Here is a 24,781-nt window from a genome sequence, read left to right as displayed (position 1 = left end):
AAAGCTGAAGCTGAATCACTGAATAAAACCAACAGACGACAACGGAGAGGCGTTTTTACGAAACGGTTTCCAAACCAGTAAAACAAATGAAAGAATGGAGGTTACCTACGAGCAACGCTCCTCTCGGCTCCTAATGAGGTGACGATTCAGAGAGATGAGCTTACAGATAAGAGAGCCTTGCAGCAGCTTTTCTGAGTCATTCTCTGGTAAAGCATTAGCACTTAAATAAAGTGTCTTGCAGTCAAAGGGGAGCATTCATCAGGTATTTTACGACAGCTTATAAAATCAAAAGTACAGGTCAGAAAACTGCTTTTTAAGAGTCTTATCACATCTGTCCACCTGTTTCACTTTGTTTTCCTGTTCTTATTGACAAGCAGAAAACATTTGCCTCAAACTATCAGCACATCTTTCCATTTATCCCTACCCTATCTATTAATTATGACAATTTTGGCGGTAAATGCATTTATTTATTAACGAAAAATGCCTACTCTTTGGTTCAAGCTTCTCAAGAGTCAATATTTGCTTTTTTCTCTCTGTTATATGATTGTAAATTGAACATCTCCGGGACTAATGGACGGACAAAACAAGTAATTTGAAGATGTCGTCTTGACAAAAGAAAAGGTGCTGTTTGTGTTGTTCTCCTCCCTACAGGGTTTCTATCACTTCCTCACCAGATCCTTCCATTCATCCGTCCTTCCTCCTTCCTTCTTCGTAACACCCTCATCCTCTCTTCCTCCCCTTCCCTCGTGTGTTTTTACAGGTTTATTACTCCCCCGTCACATCATAGTGTCTCCATCAGTGACTTGAATAGTTCAAGGCCCTTCGGTACATGGGGCCCTTCAGACACACTTGTGTTCCAGCTACTGAGGCATGAAATTACCTCCGCACCGCCTCCGGGCCCCCAAAAAGATGCTTCAACCGGTCAAAGATTTAACACAAATATTTGCAGTAAGGAGAGGGAACGTGAGGCAGAGACAAACACAATGCTAATCAGCTAAGCATCATCACGTCAAAAAGAGGCATAGCGTTAGCTCGGTTCCTCCTCTGGGCTCCTAACAGATTGTCAAAAATGGAATAGCATATATATTTGAGGTTGCACGGTTAAATGTGGGTTTTCTCTCTGAAATGAAAGAGGCAACAGTACTGATTCTTGCCTGTGCTTTTTGTTGGCTTGAGACTGTCCAGCGCAGAAAAACAGTTTGTTCCGACAACTCAAAATGACCTGTGTGTGCATTCAGAGGCAAAGCAGAAAATAGTGTGATGTCGTTATTGCAGCAGCTAGAAGTCAGAGCATGGAGGTCGGAGTGGTGTTTGGGAATAAAAAGTGTGCCACTTTCACTTCCTATCTCTGAACAGCAGATGTTGGTTTCTTTTAACCGTGACTGCAATATTTCCATAACCTTAACCAGGAATGTTTTTACAAGTTACAAGTAATTACCAAATGCACAATTTTATTGGATTAGTGCTCTAAGTGTGTGCACAAGTGAGGCTCCCGTCAACTCAGAAATGCTACCGGCAAAATTCCCTGTGTCTTCCCCTGAGTTCCCTCTTCTTCTTCTTCTTCTTTCTGTCCCTTGAGATTTGTTTCTCCTTACACATTTTTTTATTTTGTTTTATACCTCCTGTACATCTCCTGTATGTCTGTCGATCTCTTGTTCCCCGCTTTTCCATCCCCATCCTCTAAATCTATTCCTTCTCTTCATCTCTTTCCATTCTTCATCTGTCACTCACCTTAGTCTTCCCTGAATCTATTGTTTTTTTCTCCATATCACTCTCAATCTCTCTCCTGCTCCGTCTCTTAGCTCATCATCTCGCCAAACAGTCTTTCTTTGATCATTTCTCCCTCTATCAATCTCCCCTGTCTTTTCTTTTGACTGTATACAATCTTGTTCCGTCTTTGTAACGCTTTCTCACATTCCCTGTTTGCCTCTCTCTATATCCATCCGTGCTTGTTACATGTGCGATGTAACAACATTCTGATTATGGCAGCTGTAATGAAAACCACAAAACAAAACTAACTTCTAAGACCATCTTCACTCTAATCAATCACTCTGACCCAGATAAAGCTAAGTTTAAACCCAGGCTGCTTTGATGCTCTGACCTATTTAAGGACACTCCGTGTCCCTAGGACAACATACTGGACCGCGGGGGAAATAACACAGCGTTACCTGCGTGCTGCAGAAGAGTAGATATGGAGGGGAGAAGGGGACTTGGACAATGAATGATTGATCCTCGACTGTTTGGCTGAATTATATCACTGTGATAAAACAGGTTTTTACTGCATCAAAGCAGCAGCTGTACTCCTGAGAGATACTGTTATATTCGTGCAACATCTATCCGTGTTTCAGGGTGCCTTTTGCAAAAAGAAAAATTTAAGATCCAAGGCTGGCAGGACAGCATATGTCCTTTTTTTGTATATCTGACAGCAATAGTGCTTTTTTCAGGAGCACCCTTGTGCATTACATTTACAAATATGTGAATAGGGAGTATAATAACCTCATTGTTTTCAAACTCATGCGTTAAGGGCATGAAGAAGATTCACCTGCAACTATTTTGTTAATTGATTAATTGTTTCTGTAATTATTCAAGCATAAAAACAAATCTTCTCTGGTTTCAGCTTCTCAAGTGAGAGGAAGTGCTGCTTTTCTTTGTCACATAGGACAGTAAATTCAGAATATTTGGGATTTGAACTATTGGTTGGACAAAACAAGCAAACTCAAGACATCACATCACATTGGAGAAAAAGTAAATGGCATTTATTTCACTATTTTCTAACACTTTATAAACTATGTGAATAGAATCAATTGACAGATTAACCAATAATGGAAAAAAACGTTAATTGCAACCATTTCTTTGATTAGATTTCCCACCCTCTGAATCAGATTGCTGTACTATGCTGAGCTTGTAAATAAGGGGAGTGAAAACCCAAGTACAAACGGCCACAAGTTCATCGGGTTGATTGTGGCCTTAAATATAGACACTCTGGTTTTACCATCAAGTTGTCACACCAACTTTACAGCTCAAGTGACCTTCCATTAACCCTTCCTTCCTGTGCTCTCTCTCTCCTCTCCTCTGTTGCTGTGCCGAAGGACGTCACACTTGCCTGTACATAAATTACACCCAGGCTGCCAGCTTTGCACACATGCATGCAGGATGAAATATGGACATTAACACCCGCTGCAGGCCAACCTGAATGTGAACGCCCTGACTTCACATTCAGAGAGAAAGAACACACACACAAAAATGCACACTGCAAAGTCTCCGGCTACCCTTGCCCCACATCCCTCAAACAATAGGCAGCACTTCCTGAAAGTCAGAAATAACAGGGAACAGTTTCCTACAGCAGTAACAGGGGAATACGAGAGAGAGAGAGAGAGAGAGAGAGAGAGAGAGAGAGAGAAAGAGAGAGAGAGAGAGAGAGAGAGAGAGAGAGAGAGAGAGATGCAGACTATTGAAAGGCCACGTTCCCTCCAGCCTTTAGCAAAAAGTAACATAAACTCTAGTGACGACTCTTTTTTGTCCATTGTGGGAATTTTTGAGAGGATTCGCTGGGAATTTGGAGAAATGCTTTTACACGGCTGAGGCGGAAGAGTTTATGTATCAATGAAATATTAAACTACACGGCACCCATTTCTATTCAAGTTGTTCCCCAGCACAGACGCTCAAAATGCACATCATTGCTGTCCTGTGAAAACCATGCCTCTCCAAAACCTGTCTTGAGCTAAGGAAAATAGTCCTGTTTTTCGGCTAAATGGTTCATTTAGTTTAAGAAGTAGGAGAATTTTCTCACCCTATGAGGCACTTATTCCTATGTTTATCTAGAGAATGCCAAATTTGGAGATGTATGAGTTTCTTTGGATAATGACAACAGGCACATTAGCGTCTTTTTTTGTAGGATCCAGCTCCCTTAAGAAATCCACGTTTCTGACAGAGCCACAGAGTCAAGTGTCTTCCTGACACAGCAGGTACATTATGGGAAGATTGCGTGAAAGCCAGAGAGAAACAAAGCATAAACATGTCCACTTTATATATGTGCCCATGCAGACAGAGTGACCTTATCGTCCTCAACGGACTAACTCTAAATCACCATACTATCAAACACACAGAGAAAAAAGAGAAAGAAACCCCTGGAATGAATGACCTTCAAGGGAAACATGGGAATTAAACACATGCAGAGAGAAACAACGAAAAGAGGCTGAAAGACAAAGAAGAAAATGCAAGAAAAAGAGTAGCAGAATGAGAAAAGAGAATCAGTGAGTGACATGCTGCTTTTTTCCCTTCGCCCTCAAGTCCCTGATTTTTTTCCAATTAAGGCCATTATCTCCTCGACTGCCAGCACTGCTACAAAGACTCCACATGGTACAGTCCCCCTCTCCACTGCCTCTCTTTTTCTCTCTCACTCAGTCCTACTGTATCATTTTCTTCTTTGTTCTCCGTTATTTCCTCCTGTTCTCTCTCTCAATCTAACCGGAATACTTCAAGCTCAACCAGTCAACCATGCTGCTTTGAATCCCTCCATTTCACATCCCTCCATCGGTCCACCTCTCCTTCTTTTAACCTCTCCATCTCTCTACAACTCCTTTGTGTTTGGTCACCTTGAGGCAGTGTGGCCACAGCTGGAGTACAAGCTCTTATGCTCAACTTCTACTGCGGTCTATGAGCGAAGGAGCACCAGGACTCAGGCTGGTAACACTGCGGCAACATACGAGCGCTTACAGTACTGTGAGCATGTTTTGTCTGGCAAGAAGACAAGTAGTGATGGGAATCAATGTAGGGCTGTTCTGGTTAACAAAAGTATAAAATGTTGACGTTAAAGGCTCAAACCAGAAAGGATGAAAAGTATAAAAACTTGAAAAGTAGCTCTTTAAAAAGCACACACTGAACTGACTTTCCATACCAAGGGGCTTCAAAAAAAAGCTCTAAAAGTACAGGTCACTTAATGCTTATATAATATATACATTTGAGTACTTATACTGTAAACGTTTGCATCCCCTGGACAATAATTTGCACATTCCTGCAACTGTACACTTCCAAAACATCTTTATACTTTTGCACTGTGTATACTTTATGCTCCATGTATATGCTACTTGGCAATAAACCATTTCAGATTATGGTTCAAACCAATCCAAATAGATTCATTATCATATTTGACTTTAATCAAATTGTTCTAACATTAACATAAAGTAGGTTTTGAGGGCCTTTAGGTTAAGTCACATTATTGCAGATGTTATATTGTAGAATGTTCATAAAATATTCACATCTGGTTGAATTGGTGCATTTAAATAAATTTGCAATGTGTGGAACTAGTCGTGGTTTTCATATTGAGATATACATCCAGCAAAATAAGAGGACATATTCTGACTGTGAGCAGTCTTTGTATGCCTATCCTGTACTGGCTATAGATTGAAACAGGAAAAGAGGAGTGAGCAAAATAAAACATGATACATCGCGTGGAGGTGAGCAGCAGCTGGAACACATTGAATGTGTATCTATCCATCTATCCATCTATCCTCACAAGGACGAAGTCCTTCATTCGTTCAGCTTATAATCACTTCATGAGCGCACTTCATAATCCCCTCTTTGCCTCGCCATTCCTCCTTCTTCCATCGCATATTCATTCATGGGGCAGAGACACGTGTCAAACAGCGCAGTCAAACCTGATTTAAAGCACACAAACAATTTGGGGACACATATACTGCAGCTGGTATTGTTTGACTTTTTGTAGTAGCACACGTCGGGTTTTTTTATGTTTTGCCTGCAATTTTGTCTCCTTTTTTTATAGCAGGCTGCTGAAATTCAACTTTAACTTCCGATTCCATCCTTCAAATCCCCTAAACATCAAACTCTGCTTCATTATCTTCCCCAGCATCCCGTCTTCCTCCATCCCTTCAATCAATCCTCCCCTCTAGCCTCACCTTCAGATGACAAAACCTCTCCCCTCTATTTCTACAGAGACCATTTCTCTCCCTCCTGCCACAAATCCTAACCTCCGTCCCACTGTAACTCTCACCCATACCCCCCTCCCTCCATCAAATCTCACCTCTTTCAAAGGTCAAACAGCTGGAATGAATGGGTCGATGGTTTTGGAGAGGACTGGAAGAGAGAGAGAGACGAGAGGAGGGGGAGGAGAAAAACAGAGAGGTGTGAGTGAGAGAGGGAGAACAGGAGTAGGTATGGGGGAGGGAGAGGGCCATGAGAGGGGGAGGCCAGGAGGAGGAGGAAGAGGAGACGGGCAAAGGAGATTTAAAAAGAGAGGAGGGAGACGGGATAAAGAAATCCCTGCATCAGCATTCCTCTGGGTCTCTGTGGGAGCAGCGGGAGAGAAGGTGATAATAAATGTTGAGAGAGGAGAGAGAGAGAGAGAGAGAGAGAGAGAGAGAGAGAGAGAGAGAGAGAGAGAGAGAGAGAAAGAGAGAGAGGGAGGAAGGGAGGAGCAGTTGGTCTGTGAGGGAGGGAAGGGAGCAAATGAGAATAGGACAGAGAAAATGAAGGAGAGGGAACACCTCCCTTCTCCTCGTTCCATTTAATTGCATTGATTGTCTCCTTACCCACAGGAAGGTAAACAATACTGACTGTGTGTGTGTGTGTGTGTGTGTGTGTGTGTGTGTGTGTGTGTGTGTGTGTGTGTGTGTGTGTGTGTGTGTGTGTTGGTCACAGTGTGCTAAATATACAGAGACTGCTGCTAACGTGCTACTCACGTTACGCCTCCTTTGTACACAAAGTGGTACAGTTCCATCAACCGTGAGTTTCTCATTGAGATTACTGAAGCACTTTCTCTTTTTGTTTTGTGCAGAAAGCATTGAGATTGTTATGTCTGCAGAAAGTAATCCCTCTCCAGTTCCCAGTAACCTATTGACGGCCTGCAGCAGCAGAATAAAAGGTCTAGACGAACACTGCATAGCTCTGCTTCGTAAAGAATATCGACATCTGGACAGACCGGAGCCTGCAGCCGCCACCAGGACACAATCAATAATTCACAAACCTCTTTTACACCTGTGAACCACCAAAGCCTTCATTGTCTCGGTGTTCTTCTGTCTCTCTTTTTGTTTGTCTTTTTGTACCCACATGTATTTATGGTGTGTGTTTCTATCTATGTCTCTACTTGAAGGTCTCTGTCCAGTTTGTCTTGCCTCTCTGGATACTGGGGACCTGAATTCTCCAGTTTATACTGAATGATCACAGATGAGTGAACCATTCCTGTGTGGCTGCACACACACACACACACACACACACACACACACACACACACACACACACACACACACACACACACACACACACACACACACACACACACACACACACACGCTTCCCTCAACCATATCAGCTATGAGAAGAAACCCCTGAGCATAACTCAACACAACAGACCTAAATACAGCTTATGAAACCATGTTAGTCAGACAACAAACAACTAGAGAGACCCCTCAGCACGTGGGCGGTCACCTGGTCAGTCAACAGGCGGTTCAAGGCTTGGATAAGCACTGAATCATCGGGACAAAAGATGAGCAACTTTTTTCAAAAAATATCTGGATCTTGTAATAAAAGGTGAAAGCAAGCCCATGTACATAAACACCTAAGGAGAGAAGTCATGGAACATTTTGTTAAGAAACATCAAAGCACCAAGTTTAAATTTCTGTTGCATCCACTGCTAACAGCAAGCACAATGTAACACTTTGTAAAAAATCCCAACTGCAACGACAACGTGTTTTGAATTCACTACGGCTCTGATTCACGCCTCTCACTGGCTTCTTCTCCATCGGCTGATTACAGTACTATCTAAGGCCAATCCATCCACCATATTGAATTGATGGAAAACATCAGCATCAGAAACATGTGGACATAACAGAAATCCAGAGTGTTGTCAAATTATCCATGAGACACCAGGGTTTCTATATTAAGAAATATTGAGGATTTAATTTAAAAAAAAACAACTACTATTAAATGGGAGTATAAAATGGGTACATTTAAACGCAAAACATATTAGCCAATACTGGATGGAGAATTTGAACCAATTTGAACCACAATTAAGTACTACATTGAGGTTAATGCATCAATTATTGAACACTCATTCAAAGAGGATTATTTGCAATGAGCAGGAGATAAAACAATCAATACAGTGTGGTTGAAGGAAGAAGTGAAGTATCTGCTGGTATCTGCAATCTCATTCATTCTGTCACAACCCAAAGCTCAGGACTGTATGTGATGGCTAGAATAAATATTCAATGTTGAATTCATGTTTCACCAATCTGCCACACATTTAATTTTTACAATCATTAGTGAACAAGAAAGGTAATGAAAGCAACCAGTTTGGGATACATTGAGTGTCCCTCTCAGCCATCCACAAACAGAAAACTAGCAATTGTATCGAGAGAACACACAGTCCAGCCAGACCGGGGCAGACGGACCCAGATCTCCTGCCAAGAGAGCCAACCATCCATCCAACCCTGACCCACATCAGGGGCCTGGTCCTGGGCCAAGGCCATGAGCGTCAGCCAATCAGACAATGAGCAGAAGCAACAGAGAGACGAGGGTGGAAAGATGGGGCCTCGCTCTACTTTTCGCTCAGATTAGACCACTTTGAAGGGAGACAGCAGAGAGGTCAGTCATGCTTAACTCAAGTCCAACACCACTTTATATAAATTTATTTTCCTTTCGAAGGAGTGCAACGCCAACTCCGCTTTGTTTATTCTCGCTTCAGCTGGCCCTGACATCAAATCGTAGTCTCCCTTTTCAATGTACTGCTTTATTGGCTACACTTGGAAAAACCAAAAAAGTCCCTGAAGTGGCAGCCGCGTGGCAGAACTGAAGTCGACGCTAGATGCGAGCAGAGACGGGCTCTCCTGAGGCCCGCAGGCAAACGGAGCACCATAAACATTGTTTTCTTGTAAAGGCCAAGAGGCCGACAGTCTAAATAAGGATCTGCCTGAACCTCAGTGTTTAGCTGAAATTTCCAGGTTGGTCCAAACTCAAACAGACACTTTAATCTGAATTTAGACCATAATCTTCTACATAAAAATAGAGTTTACTAAATAACACAGCGGTGAAATGGATACTGCTGCTAAAGCGACACAACTTTAATGCTGTTTATTGAGAGGAATATTACAGCTATTTAAAAAACTAGTAACTGTACCTCTGCATCAAGAGAGGTAGCCTTCCAGCTAAGTCAAATAATTTACATTACATTACAGTCATTTAGCAGACACTTTTATCCAAAGCGACTTACAATTCAGTATCTATCTACACACCGTAGACGCAGCTACGGGAGACATTTTGGGGTTAAGTGTCTTGCTCAAGGACACATTGACATGAGACTAGTGGAGCAGGAGCCGGGGATCGAACCGCCGACCCTCTGATTGAAAGGTGGCCCTGCTCTCCACTCAGCCACAGTCACAATTTACATATCTTTTAGCAGCCATGCTAACAAACAGACAACTAGCCCTGTTGAACCTAGCGTGGCCTCTCCCGGCTCCACACAGCACCGTTATGGGATTTAGATCCTACCTTGTCGATCTCCTGCTGCAGGACCTGCTTGGCTACCTCCAGGTCCTGCAGGCGGACCCTCAGCTCCTCGTTCTCCCGCTCCAGACGACTCCTCTTCTTTTCCACGCTGTCCAGCTGGCTGTGAAGACGGATGGACACGTCCTTCGCCACCTGAGAGGATGAAAGAAGGAGGGATGGACGGAATTTAGCTCAGTGGGTCTTCCAATCATTCTGCGCGGATGAAAAAAATTATATTCTGCATAACGATTTAAATATAGCATGTGGGAAAACAGGAATAAAACAAGAGAATACTACATTTGGCTCCAAATACTCCTTTGTTGGTGTTTTAGGTATGTGGTAAGTTGGAACATTGAACTTTTATTGTCCGTTTTTGATTAAAGTAATAGAAGCATAAGAAACGCAACACAAAAACACAGTTAATAAATAAAACCCACATTCTCACAAATAACATGTACAGGTTAATAAGAGAAGAATTCTAAAACAGATGACTCATATTTTCCCCAAAAATAAAGTACATAAGGTGGAGTTGTGAGTCATTTCTGTAACCTAGATCTTAATTTGTCAGAACATATATACACTTTAAACTGTCATCATGGGATATTGCTCAGAGGATTACTTTTTATGTTACTAATCTCTGTTCAGGTTAAGGAGATAAACCTTGGCTCCATTTCATTTCATTTTCAAACGTGAGATATGTTCTAGGAGCGCTGCCAGTGCAAACAAGACCAGTTAAATGCCGGGTTTATTTTAGCTGAGTTTACAAAGTGTGTCATCTCTATCAGCAGGAACTTTTTTGGTCTTTTATTCAAATAAAACCAAAAAGATCATTATCGCCATTCTGGCAGGAACTGATCTTTCATACATAATGTGATCCTATGAAAGTCGGATCGTTTCCCCCTGAGGGGATTCATTCATTAAAAGTTTCTAATGTCAAATAGTCAAACTAGGACAAAGTCAACTCCATGGTGTTTGAAATGAAAACAGCACAACAGGAAACAAAAAGCAACAGTAAAAGACTCCATCTGGGAGCTGCATTATAGTTTAGTAGAGTACATGCATATAATTGCATAACATGCATTATAATACTCAAAATTAGAATCACTGTATTATGAGGCAACACTTTGCTTTATTCTTTATCGTTAGTTTAATCCGTTAGATGGTACATGAAGTGAGTGGTCGTGTTACAGAAACACAGGCAGTGATCCAGATCCAGGTTTAATGTCCTAATGACGAATAGATGAAGTCAAAGCAAACACTGAGAGCCCATATTAAACCACAGTGTTCATTTCTGTACCTTCAGTTCCTCGTTATAGTCTTAAGACCAGCAGTGGACATTTAGGATGGGCTTTTTGTCACCCTAAGATATTTAGGATCTGGGCAGCAATATAAACGGCATAAAAATCATATTCTGGGCCATAATGAAGGCCACTTCTGACTCATGCTGCAAATACAAAGTAACGCTGGTATCTGGCAATTTTGCTTTTATGCTGAATTACTAGCATAGCAGTAAAAAGTTGTATTTTCCCATGACAGCATTATTACGCAGCGTTATTACGGGTGACTGTGGCTAAGTGGAGAGCAGGGCCGCCTTTCAATCAGAGGGTCGGCGGTTCGATCCAGCTAGTCTCATGTCAATGTGTCCTTGAGCAAGACACTTAACCCCAAAAATTGCTCCCGTAGCTGCGTCTACGGTAGATAGATACTGAATTGTAAGTCGCTTTGGATAAAAGCGTCTGCTAAATGACTGTAATGTAATGTATTAGGTTACAGTGCAAATACAGTTAAACATCACACCATTTAAATTTAGGCTGAGAGACTCACACTAAAGTTAGCAGTACTTATAAAAGTGTCTGACAACTGCAACACAGATGCAGTTCACACATAACCACTGTATCACACTTAATCAGTGCCTTTAGGTTATCAAAAAACATAACTTTAAAAAGATTTTTAAAAAGTCCAGATAAAAGAGGCCGCTTGTTTTTAATTAATGTCATTTCAAACCTAAAAATAATTGCTTTGGCTCCAATAAAAGTGGCTTTTATTCTAAAAGGCTGTATTAGATTGGATGAAATCAAACTTTGATGATCCCCATTGGGAGCGCAGTAAATGGATGTATCTAGTTTTAGAGACAAACGCCTGTGTTAAATCAATAATAGCTCATAACTGTACTTAGACCCCATTAACCTCAACGCTGATTTAATCTGGAGGGAGATGGTCTTTATTGTGTGATGATTTAACTGTTCTGCGTTGATAGATTGTACTTTTATGTTAACAAGTGAGAGTAGGCTTTAGTCATGTATTACATTCACAATCATTTTATTAAGTATTGTGAACTTTTTTTGGCCCCATCAAAAAGGACGCAAGAACAGAACTACGTTGCCCTATTAAAGCACTGCTCTGCACACATGACCTGCCAGCTGCTTTCATTTGATTATATGGAAACAAGGTGAGAAGGTCGCTCAGTTCAAAGCACAACATCATTTGTTAAATCATATGACTTGGAAATTTCTGTGCCTACATGATTTTTGTGGTACAGTAACCTAACACAATTTTAAAAAGGGTCAATTTTTATCCATTATTTTTAGAAGGCACATCAGTTAGCCAATTATTGTTACTGTTATTCTGTTATCATGTTACTTTTATTATATATTGTACAGTATTTTCTGTTCACAGAGTGGAGGGAAGTCTGCAACTCTTGTGTGAACACTGTATGACAGAGAAGATGTATCTCAATGTGAATCAGCATAATTGATAATCAAATTGGTATAAGTAAATGGCTGTCTGCATGGGTCTCTTCTTTCAATACTGGGTGTGTGTGTGTGTGTGTGTGTGTGTGTGTGTGTTTGAACCAGTGCCAGTGTGCAGCTGAATCCCACAATGCCCCTCTGTACTGCCCACTTTCATTCTACCCAATGGCTCCCTGAGCTCCACCACCCATGTGTATTTCTTCTTCTCTCTGTACACCTCCTGTATTTATCTCAATCATTAATTGTTTCATTAGTTCCATTATAGTTCTTCTTGTTCCCTCGGAAATTGTATTACAATGCTGTGTCTCTTTCTCTTTTCTGTGTTCATTTTTCCGCTTCACCACTTCCCGTCTAATTCTCAGTTTTGCTCAACCGTCACAGATTTTCTGATAATCGTACACCTGTTTTAATTTAGGTTAAACCCTCTGATTTACAATAAAATGTAATTTTGCTTCTCACTGTCATTACAAGGCTGTTCATTGCAGCCTTTTTCCACTTGCTGGTCAAAAACACACCTTCCTCATGTTGTAATAAATAAAAATGCTGAGTGCAGTACTTTGGCAGTTAGCATTAATGTGACTGTCACACTCTACTGCCGACTTCCAATTTAAAAACTTCAAAACCTCAGCTAAGACGTTTGCCCAAGGATTTGCTTATTAATTTATGGCTTTTCCAAGCTGTCACTGGAGTCTTCTGTGACAAGCAGCTCCTCCTCTTCATATCGTATTGAATTAAAGACAACAGCATCCATCAACACTACACAACTTTCAGTTGCTGCTTTGCGACTGACAATTTACTTTTATTTTTTTTTAATTGTTTTGTGTTTTATCATCTATAATTAATGAATTAAGTGTATGCAGCAACAAAAAATGTTAAATGCTAAAAAGCTTTCTTTGGCCATTCATTTGAACCCAAATCACGATATTTGCCTCCTCCTAACCAAGTTGTTTTTGTGCCTAAACCTAACCGAACCTTAACCATAGCTGTGTCAGATCAGAACATGTTTAACTTTTTTTAATCGTGGTTTGTAACGATGTTGAAAGGCACTGACAAATCATGTTGTCCTGCCAATAGTTTAAAACTTTATATGTGCCGTTCTAAAGGGCAATTTCCACGATGTATTTTGTCATTTAATTTTGAGGAAGTCCACTTGTAGCTCTTTATTCAGCTTGTTTCTCGTTATGAATAACAAGATTAAACTGCTCCTAAAAAACACTAAAGCATTTTATATGTCGACTGAAAACAACACTGGACGGATGCAGGAAGTTCATTTTTGGATCCTTAGCAGTGACTGGGGCAGCCTCTCTGGGGGGTGCAGTACAGAAACAGAACCGCAGTGAGAACTCACTACTGAATATGAGATGAAGACACTTGGATCTCCCAGATTACCGCTTTCACCAAAAGGATATTATTTTGCATATCAATTTGCTCCATCTCTTCCTTTGAAGCAGATCAACAGTACAGTTTAACATCATTGTTGTGTATTACAACACAGAGGAGTTCTTAGTGTGTGCTGGCTGAAAGCCACCGAAGCTTTATGTGGATCCAATCGGACAGAAGAGGTGATTGATTAACACGGTGCATCAATATATGAAAGGAAAAAACAAACAGCTTTTATTAATGGGATGCTTTCAGCACTGCATGTTTAGGTCTTCAACTCCCCTCCTCCAGCTAAACCTTCTCCTCTTCAACGCTCCTTTGTCAGCCTTTGACTCCTAATAAATGCTGTATTGTTCTTCTATGTTAAAAGGAAACGTGGAGGAATTCAACGCCATCCGAGCTGTGGTTTCACCCAGCAACAGAGCTATAGGATGTAATTAGCATTCAACCAGGGTGCTGCTGAGCTGAGAGTGTGTGTGTGTGTGTGTGTGTGTGTGTGTGTGTGTGTGTGTGTGTGTGTGTGTGTGTGTGTGTGTGTGATGTGTGTATGTGTTAAATAGTGTATGTGTGCGTGTGTGACAAAGAGAGCATGGAATCCAGAGAAAAGGAAAAAACCTCCAGAAGCAGAGAGAGAGAAGGTTTTTTGACTGTTCCTTTACTCACACACACCAAAACACACAACAAACAACCACACACACACACACACACACACACACACACACACACACACTCACACACACATTGGCCACAGGGCAAACAGCTATGTCTTTCAACAAGAGACAGTTAGTCATCAAATAGATCTCTTTCATGTACACTGTGCGTGGTTTGTGTGTTTGATTGCGTTCAACAGCCAGTCTTGTTCCTCCTGTTATCCAGCCGGTCTGCGCACACACACACACACACACACACACACACACACACACACACACACACACACACACACACACACACACACACACACTTTACTGGCTGCATGTAAAACCTCTCTGATAAAATCTATGGGGGGGGGACCGTTATGGAAACACAACAGCTGTGTTTGTGTGTGTGTGTGTGTGTGTGTGTGTGTGTGTGTGTGTGTATACACTTCCACTTTCTTTATTTCTGAGGATCAAACTGAGTTTTGACTAAACTAAAAATATGAGGACATTTTGTGTGGTCTCCACTTTCTCAAAAGGCTGTTTAGGAATAATACTGTAAAGCATTAAGGTTTAAGTAAAAGTTGCGGTAAAGGTAAACATTTGTTAGGAGCTAAGGAAGGCATTATATCAATAAATGTCCTCACTAGAAGATAGAAGTTCAAAAGCATGTGTGTAAAAACAGACACACATAATCTACCTTGAAAAATGTATTCATTTTCTGAATAGAAGGGATCAAAGTCAATGGCATTATGTTATATGATGCAATGATAGATTTCTTTTAAGTTTCTTACTCGTCTCACTCGTGAGCACAAAGTAGCCACGCCCTAAAGAGCTCCCTGCTCTATGGTCTGTTTGACTCTAAACTAAATGAACAGCATGCTGTGTTGAAGAAGACTTGAAACTGGCAATTGAGACCATAACCTCATGTTTACAATGTTTACTGAGGTAATAAATCAAGTGAGAAATAGGCTCATTTTCTCATAGACTTCTATACAATCAGAATTATTTTTGCAACCAGAATAGAGGCTCACAGTATTTCCCAGGTTCCTACTCATGCTAAGCTAGGCTAAACACATCCTCGACCCATTCTGAGATGAAATTGAATTATTTCTTTATCCAACACCAAGAAAGCGATCATATTTCCTAAAATGTCAGAGCATCAGAAATGTATCCTCTAGATTTAAACTCTCTCTTTTCGGTGGAGTGGGCAGCAACACAGCACCTGCGACAAGTCCAGCCCCGGAGCGCTGACAGAAGAACTTCAAACAACTACTGAAACATTCATGTCTTTTGGTGTGGGAGGAAACATGCAAACCCGAGGAAGGCTTCAGCCGGCTCTGACCTTCTTGCTCCGAGGCGACAGTAACAAACACAGAGCCACTCTGCTTAAAGTTAATTTATCGCACCACTTGGCCCAAAAAAAAACAAGCTCAGCATCCAAGATCCTTTGTTGTTTTAAAATGTAATTTCTGGCTGAAAGCATTTTGAGTGGAGGCCATTACAGTATATTGTCAAGTACAATAATAACATAACCATTTATACAGATGTTAAATCTGACAGAGACCCTCCTCCAATCCGTAGTTTTATTCACCTCAGCACACCGCATGCTTCCGGTTGGAGAACGATGACTCCACTGCAGCTGAAAAGCATCCGAGGTCTCAGAGTCAACCTTGGAGGTGACTATATTGTTTTTTTAATGAGCTATGAAATGTGCTTACAAAGTGCAGCTCCCTGTAGAATTATCGACCGCCTGCCGTTTGTCCTAACTTCGTAGAGGAGAGTAATACAGAATCAGCTCGTAGATGTGCAGACAGATAATACGTGTTTTTGAATAATTCTGTCTCTGTCTGGTTTCATTTCAGATCTAACGTGTTTCATCTCTACGCGTCAATAACAAATTGAAGTCATATTTCGTAAGATTAAGAACCAGTAACTTATGTGCAGAGGTGATGCAAAACTTTTTTCAGAACAATTCAAAAATATTCTTGGTTATGGCACCAAGTTTATAATCTCAGATGAAGCTGAAGATGCTGGACTCCTGGCAAACATTAGCTTCTGAGTATAATGTGCCTGGAAGAGAGAGGTGGTTGCCTAGAGATACATTGGTGAGCGAGACAGACGACACAACTGCATATAAAATAAGGAATGAATGACACCAGAACACATTTTTGGTTTTCTAAGTGTTATCTCTCTCATCTACGCTGTGTACTCCCTGTAAAAGCCTCATATACTTTACATAAACTTTATAAATGAGACCAAATAAATACTTTAAGGCGATGTAAACAGGCTCTCATGTTTTTTCCTGCCTATCAGTTAACAAAGAGAATGTGCGCTAGCCTTTCATATTTGATTCAATGTTAAATAGGCTACAGTTATCAGAACAATACAAACATGTGGCTAAAAGAAGTACTGCAGTTATACATTTCAATGGAAGAAATTCTGCAATTTTGGCGACCTAAGTGAAATCTCCTGAGGGTTGTGACCAAGTCTTTGTGAATGGCTAGTATAGGCAGGTACAAAAAGTATTTCCATATCACTGCTGTCTTGCTCACAATTTATGATAAGTGCTTTTCATATTCAATGCTTGTCAGAAGTAAAATACTGTCTAACATGAGTGAACGGTTTACATATTTCAATCAAGTCTGCTCAAAAGAATAAAAAGATTTTTGCAAAGAGGCTGTGAGTAACTCTCAGGCAGCCCTGGTGTTGATGTTTGTTGCTGTTGACCTTTTTGACATTCGTCCAACATCCTGGCCTCTCAACAGCCATTTAGTGGATGTTACATCACAAGTAATCTGCTTCGTGTCTATATATAAAACCATTATGTGCGAAAGAGCGAGAGAGAGGCAGTGGCGTGACAGCTGTTCCAGTACAGGCTGTGATCCATCTATCTTTGGATCCAGAGAGAGAGAGAGAGAGAGAGAGAGAGAGAGAGAGAGAGAGAGAGACCGCTGGAATGTGATGAATTTCCACAATCCTTGGCATGTCATTTGGCAGTTGGAAAAGTGTGATCTAACCTCCAATACCAACCAACCATCATTCTGTCCATCCATCCATCCATTCATACATACATCTATCCAGTGGTGTACTTGATATCATAGCAGCGTTAGTAGTATTTGCAGTAGTACTTGATAAAGATAATGATTGTTTCCATGATTAATGTATCACTCAATTATCTTTTCAACTCATTGCTGACTTACAATATATTCATTGTCAAACTTTCCGCAGATTGATCATCCAGTTAATTAGCCAATCATTTGAGCACATTTGAACAGCGATTGTTTAATCATAGCTTAGCAAACATAACTAGGTGCGGCAGGTCTGTCAAGCTTTGGGTTTCTCCCATTCTGAAACAATGTGCATAGTGCTCTAATGAGAGACTCAATCACCAGAACAACCAAGCATTTTTTTCACATTCACACTACAATTTTCATTCTCACATGCAGTTGAATGCTGCACTGTATAGAACCCATCTAAAGGAGACCGCTCTGCAACACCAGCAAACTGAAGTGGATAAAGCTGACTCAAGTACTCTGAAGAAAAGATGAACTATATACTACCTGTTCAGGGCTGGAACATCCGCCCCGTGTGGAGTTTAGAGCAACAATAGACACTCTGTTGTGCTCTTTATTTGGTTTGGGGAAGTTCACACTCCAGTTACTCCATCAAAGCTTGTGTCAGATAGTGTTATGTTTACCAAAGTCATCGTCTATTCTTCATCCTTTTCTCTAAGGTGAAGCTTAATGTTGCTTTGTGACCATAAAAGTAATCACTGTGTTGATCCATTTAAGCATGTTTTTTCTATACAAAGCTTCAATAATCAGGACATGCGGCAAAAGTACGACTTTGTTCCATACTCACTCTCTCACACACACACACACACACACACACACACACACACACACACACACACACACACACACACTGGAAACCACAGTTCCTAATGTGAACAGGGATGTAATGATTGATAGTCGCATGGAAACTGTACTTCCTACAGTGAGTGCATGACACATGATGCAAGACTGGAGGTTGGGATGCGTGTGTGTGTGTGTGTGTGCATGTGCATATTTGCGTGTGAGAGAAATGCAAGAGGAAAACTTTACTGGAGCTCAAACAGAACAAAAAACTAGACTGAATCCAATTTTGGCAATCTCTCACACACACACACACACACACACACACACACACACACACACACACACACACACACACACACACACACACACACACACTGCACCTAGCAAGACATATGGAGATGAGGCTGGGAGCTGGCCCTGTTCAGATAAATGTACCGGATACTGCTGCTTCCCAGCTCTAATCTAATGACTGTGTGTGTGTGAGCTCCCGTGCTTCTATCTTTGTGAGGACCAGTTTGAGTTTTCTAAGGCTTTGATAGTGTGGAGAGCTTGGAAATTGAGGTCCGATCCTCACTTCTTAAAATGCCTTGGCCTTTTTAAAAGTCAAGACTTGGAGTATGTATTCTTTAAGGTTAGGGTTAGTCGCCAGTGAATGTTAGTGACCTCATAACTATAGCAGGATATATGCCATATGCGTCCGTGAGGGAGTGAGAGTGGTGACTCTTAAGTGTGTGGTGAAGCCCATAATATCCTCTCCAGGACAGCACACAGACACTCAGCAGCAGCACAGATGATGTATCTATTAAGTATAGAGATGGTCATGGGAAGGGTGGGTGGAAAAACTGAGAGGCGCTTCAGAGCAATGCAAGAGGGACGATATAAAGAAAAATGCTTTAAAAAGAGTGGACTATTTCTAATAATTACATTCACTGCCCATATAATGTTTACATTACCAATGGCACAGACTGTACACTGGTGGTATGTGTAGATAAATATTATACAACCCACCATAAAGCTGTCATAGTTTACAGTCACTGCTGTAGTGGTCTGAGGTCTCTCCTTATTTGGGCAACCGGCAACTAGCTATGCTTAACAACACATCCTGGAGCGCTCTCTGTACTGAAGGCACAGAGAAGAAGCTGATATAAATCTTCTCAGCTAACACCTGGTGAGACAATAAAAAAAAACAAGCAAATTTTCAAAAATGTCAGCTATGCTTTTAAAGAATCTGTTCACTCATACTGCAGGCACACATATTGGCTGAGATCCTAAGTGTCAGATAGTTTATAGTCAGCCCTTCAAGGCAAATGCACAACTGATTCTCTCTGGAGATAATGTAACTGCTGTGTCGACTTCATGAGAATCCTAACAACTATTTCCTCTGTGTGTGTATGCGTGTGTGTGTGTGTGCGCGTGTGTGTGTGTCCAGATGTCCGTAGGAACATGTAGGAATGAGAGAAGTGTGTGAGTAAGACAGGAAATGATGTTAGACATTCTCACGGAGACTCTGACAGCCGTACCGCACACACACACACACACACACTCATAAGGTCACATGCAAGCCGACACACACAAGATGTGTAAAACAGCACAAGTAAGAACATGTGATATACAAAAGGAGATGTTTTTGTCACTTAATATTCAAGTGACAAACACATTTACACTGACACACACTCTTTTTGTTTCTCCATTTCCCTCAGTTATCCTTCTATCGTTTCTCCATCTGTCTTTGTCACTCACACCAGGCCCCCATGTTCTCCCTCGAGGAGCACTAAAAGGTCACATGACCAGAGAGACACAAAGGGAACAGCAGAGGGAAGGACAGACAAAGTTTGCGCGAGCGGAAAAAGAAGGTGTGGGAGAGTCTCTGTGTGTTCCGGTGCGTCGCTTTGAGTCTGTGTGCCTTTGCCAATTCTTGTGCATTTGCATGTGGGTGAGTCATCACATCAGGGCCTTTAAGGATCAACTGTAGTTAAGCCAATTTACTTTGTGAAGCAGCTCAGTGAGTTCAAGGTCAAGTTGGACCATGAAGGCAACACTCAATAACAGCAGCACTTTACCTTTCAGACACTGCTGAAGAATCTCTGAAACATCACGCGATTATCCAAAAAGCATTGACTAAATTTGTCTCAGATAACAAGGGTATTCATTGTTTTGAGTGTCTCAGTAGCAGCTAAACACCAACTAATTTGCATTTTATCCCAAGTTTTCTCTCCCCACTTTCTATTATATGAAGCATTTTATGATTTGTACTCAACACACCAAGAGGGGCTCATTTAGAGCAAAATTTGGCAATCAGAGTCTCCTTGAATCAGTAAACAAAGACTTTTGGGGGGGGGTATTTGAGGACATTCAAGGCACAATCAGTTTAAATCACTTCAACAAAATCATGATATTTTCATACAATATATCTATACATATACATACATAATGGCAAAACCTGAAAACAAAGAGCATTACATGTATTCTAAATGTAAAAGTTCCTTCTGTCACATCGCATCCAAAAATCACACCTAAAAAGCCTAAAGTCAGTCTTTCCCAACGTTTGTGACTCTGGACCCTTTAATACAAAGAAATGTGTACTTGCAACCACATCTACAGGTTGCATATGTCCATGATCTGTTAGCAGATAATGCAAAGAGTGTTTTTTCCCTTCTCGTATTGTTTTGATTCGAGTCATTTTAGAGGGTATAACTTTCCTTCTCAGATAGCCCCAGGCATCCCTACATTGGACATTGCTGGCTTAACTATCTTCGGGAGGAACAATCCATTAAATGTAAACAACCGCCAAATTAAATGAAAGCGGTTTACTTGCTGTTAGCGTGCAAGTTATCTTAGCGTGATGCAGTGGCGTGGCAGATTGCAGCGTATGCTTTGTTGCTTGCTAAGGTGATGTAGCTGAGGGTGAATGTTTGGCTGTTGCTTGGTGGGTCGAGCAGCATGCTGCCAGTGATAGCAACATGCTAAATAGCATATTTGTGTTATTCTTGAGTTTAAGAGTCTTCAGACCAATCAATTGTTTATAGTAATTGTCTGTTTTTTTTAATGTCTTCGTTTGTGTTTTACTGCTTGGTAAGTTGTTTTTTTTCCAGTAGAGCTGAATCAATGTTGAGTGACAGAGGCAGTAGTGAGTGTCTGTTTTTATAAGGCTAAGGATAAAGCCACCAGAATAAACAGAGAAGTCACTGAGAGAGGCTGGCATAAAAGGACCTGAGCATGGGATTAATGCACGCACACAAACACACACACACACACACACACACACACACACACACACACACACACACACACACACACACACACACACACCAACCACATAGTGTAACTTGACCTGCCATCTGAGTCTGGCAGCAAGACGACAATCAGCCTGTGAGAGGTCAGGTTTGTCTCCCTGCAGTGTATATGTTTTCAGTATCTGGTGTTTATGATCCCTCAACAGATACAGACTTTACTTGTTTGTTTGTTCTCAAGCTTTGTCTTTCTATTTCATCCATCACTTATGACTTCACTCTTTATCCCAACGCTACTATTGGCTACTAAAGATTAAAATTCAAGTCAGACCTCTATTCAAAATATACTAATCCTTCTTGAATTCCTTGTCTTCCCTACTCTATTTTATCTCTGTTTATTTCTTTGATTCTTTTTGTTAGTTTCTCTCTTTTTTTTTGCAGTTCTCTCTATGTATTCCTCCCACCTCATCCTTCCTCTCTGATTGGCTGATTTGAATTTTCAAAAAAGGAACCAATCCCCCTTTTTCCCCGTCAGAAACACAGGATGTACGCTCATCCTTTTTTTCTCCCTCCTTCCTTCTAATCTAAAACAACCAGATGGCGAGACAGCAGCGGAGAGACAGACAGCAACAGCAGAAAGCCCATGACATCACAGTCTCACTCTCACACAGTCTCTCTTAGAGGGTATAAAGGCCTCATTGTATCCTCTATCACATGAAAAAATGTTGGCGGAACGCTGTGAATTTGACCGAGTGTTTCCATCGTCCAGGGTCGGTGTGACAGAAAACATACACAGAGGCTTTAGCCTGCACTCAGTGTGTTTGTGTATAATTGGCCTTTACCAGGGATTCCTGAAGCGATTGTGATGACTGGTGTGTATGTGTACTGTGTGGGACACTTGTCTATATGTACTTACTTTATATTTACTTCATCTGTGTGTGTGCGAAGTTGGTCTTAAACGTGAGATGAACAACCGATCGGTATCTGTATGTGCCTGAATTTTCTATTCAGATCATTTCCACTAGCTTAACAACATTAGAATAATAGAATCTATCATATGAAAAATGTTTTTACACAGGTGACCTTATATTAATTGGGGAAACATATCTACATTTAAACAATTCTACACAAACTGAGCTTTGATTTTTGGAGGACGAAGACCTTTAGTAGAAGCTGAATTAGCCTGCTGGCTATGTTTTGTTCGTATATTTATTCGTAGTTCACTGAGAGCTCAGAGCGTTTTGCAGTTGAGACTATGCACTTTAAAATCAGTAAACAAGCTGACAGCCACACTTTGACATGTTATTATTCCAGATATCTCACTTTCTCTATCCTGCTTGTATACCGTTTGCATTAACACAGCTAATTTCAAACCGTGGCACAACTTCAGAGCCTCTTCCACACAGAGCTCCATTTCAATCACTCTCACTCACTTTGACGTCTTGCTCCAGCGTTCGTATCAGTTCTCCGTCCACCTGCCCTGTTTGGGCCACGCGGAGAGAGCGCCGCTCTGCCTTCCTCAGCCGGTACTGCAGGATGCGGCAGGTCTTGTTTGCCTGAGAAACAGAAGACGCGTTATGTGTCATCTGTCTAAGCCCTCTTTGCTTCACTTTTATTGTTCCTTCAAGGAAAATTTGCCTTGGAGCAGCCATTAAAATACAAAAGGAGACATGCAGACGTTGCACCTGGCCTTGTGTGTACGCCCTCCTGCTCAGTGATGACATTCTGATGATTGATTGCCTGCTATCTCACTTGCCCGTTTCAAAACATTTTGCAGCCTCTGTCTGTTTTTATACATTTAATGTTCCAAATCAGGATATCACGTCAAAACGAGAACACAGGTTCGATGAGGTCTGTCCGCCCACAGTTGTACCTGCTCAAGCTGCTGCCGTAGGTCCTGCAGCTGGTAGACGTCATCTTCCATGTACATGTCCCGCATCTCCAGCATCTCAGACCTCAACTCCTCCATCTCATCCTGGGGACGAGGGAAGAAGAGCGAGTGTGTAAGTGCATCTGTCATTTTAACAATACTACTCAACCTGCAGGGAAAGAGTGGTTATTGCACAGACTTCCAACTGACTGTAACGGAGTGCTGACAGCATTGTGAGCACATTCAGTATGTGGGCCATGAAGGGAATCCTGTCATGTTTAATAGGAGTCACTAAAGCTTTTAGCATCTTTGTCATAAATGCAAAGACAATCGTCTTCATCAAAAAATCATCACCCATTAACCTTGTTCACAATCCACCCCATCAATCATTGCTCGATGTCGTAAGCCACCACATGTTTGTCTTCATCAACCTCATTATCAGTGTAGCCATTACAATCATTGGTGTCTTCTTAAAATGAACTGCTGTGTAATATTCTCTCAAGTCTCATAAAAAGGGTCATTAGCTATAGAAAGCTCCATGTTGTAAGTAGCAGAGAGGTGTAGTAAGTAATATGATACTGTATTGATTCTCCTCTCTGTCTCCCACCGAGGAGGTCAGAGGTCGGGGTCAGGTTATCAGATTACCTTCAGAACAGACTCTAAACAGTCCCTGCCGGGAAATTGAGAGAAAAGGAAAGTAAATTCCTACACTCTAAAAATCTAAATATCTAAACAGAAGTTTCAATTTAAAAAAGGTATGAAATACCACTCATAAATAAGCCAGTACATGTGACTGATTTACTGTAATGTTATCTAGCTCTCATTTGGACATATTAGAGATGAATTATTCATTTAAGCCTGAGAGCATAAATTGCATCATCCCTCTGAATCATATCTAAGGTGCAGCTCTTGAAATGCACCACACCCCATCCCAAGAAGTCTGTGTCGCTGGGCTTTAAGGGACAGCAGGTGGGCTGTTACACAACAGCGTGCTTCCAAGAGTGTGAAATGTGTTTGTGTGTGTGTGTGTGTGTGTGTGTGTGTGTGTGTGTGTGTGTGTGTGTGATGTGTAAGCAAAATAAGCAAAAGGAGTACAAGCGGCTGTAGTAAGAGTAGTAGTAGTGCTGTCAAATGTACTACAGTGGATAATGTGGGTCAGCCTCTGCTGAGCCTCTACTGTAGCAACTGGGATTGGTTGTGTGTGTGTGTGTGTGTGTGTGTGTGTGTGTGTGTGTGTGTGTGTGTGTGCGTGTGTGTGTGTGTGCGTGCGTGCGTGCGTGTGTGTGTTTGGAAAAAAACAGCAAGAAAGGGATTGAGTGGGTAGGGTGTGTCTACGCTGCTACGACCTGCAGTATAAACAATTTATACGAGTATGGATTGTCAACATGTTAATGATTAAGGTAACTTGTTGTGTGTGGTGCAGCATGCAGCAAACAGTGTGCTTGTGTGAGTTTGTGTGTCTCTGTGTGTGATCGAGCTAAAATAAACTGCAGCAGGAAGCAATCTGCACGACACACGGCTAAGTGGAGAGCAGGGCTGCCTTTCAATCAGAGGATTG

General features: G+C 41.3%; 1 protein-coding gene across 1 annotated transcript in view; it reads right to left on the bottom strand.

Moving 5' to 3' along the window:
• Positions 1–24,781, bottom strand: part of mtcl2 (microtubule crosslinking factor 2) — a 90,958-nt gene that overhangs the window by 60,084 nt on the left and 6,093 nt on the right. Inside the window, exons 2-4 of the mRNA XM_068733823.1 lie at positions 23,227–23,328; positions 22,787–22,909; positions 9,502–9,651 (exon numbers count right to left, since the gene is read on the bottom strand). Coding sequence (XP_068589924.1) covers positions 9,502–9,651; positions 22,787–22,909; positions 23,227–23,328 — 375 coding nt within the window. The remainder of the gene's footprint in view (positions 1–9,501; positions 9,652–22,786; positions 22,910–23,226; positions 23,329–24,781) is intronic.

Source organism: Cebidichthys violaceus, unplaced genomic scaffold (genome assembly GCF_023349555.1).
Source record: "Cebidichthys violaceus isolate CVI_PGR_0920_01 unplaced genomic scaffold, fCebVio1.0.p SCAF_6, whole genome shotgun sequence".
Classification (NCBI taxonomy): domain Eukaryota; kingdom Metazoa; phylum Chordata; class Actinopteri; order Perciformes; family Stichaeidae; genus Cebidichthys; species Cebidichthys violaceus.
The sequence above is the reverse complement of the archived record's forward strand: the minus strand, read 5'-3'. Positions and strand labels throughout refer to the sequence as shown.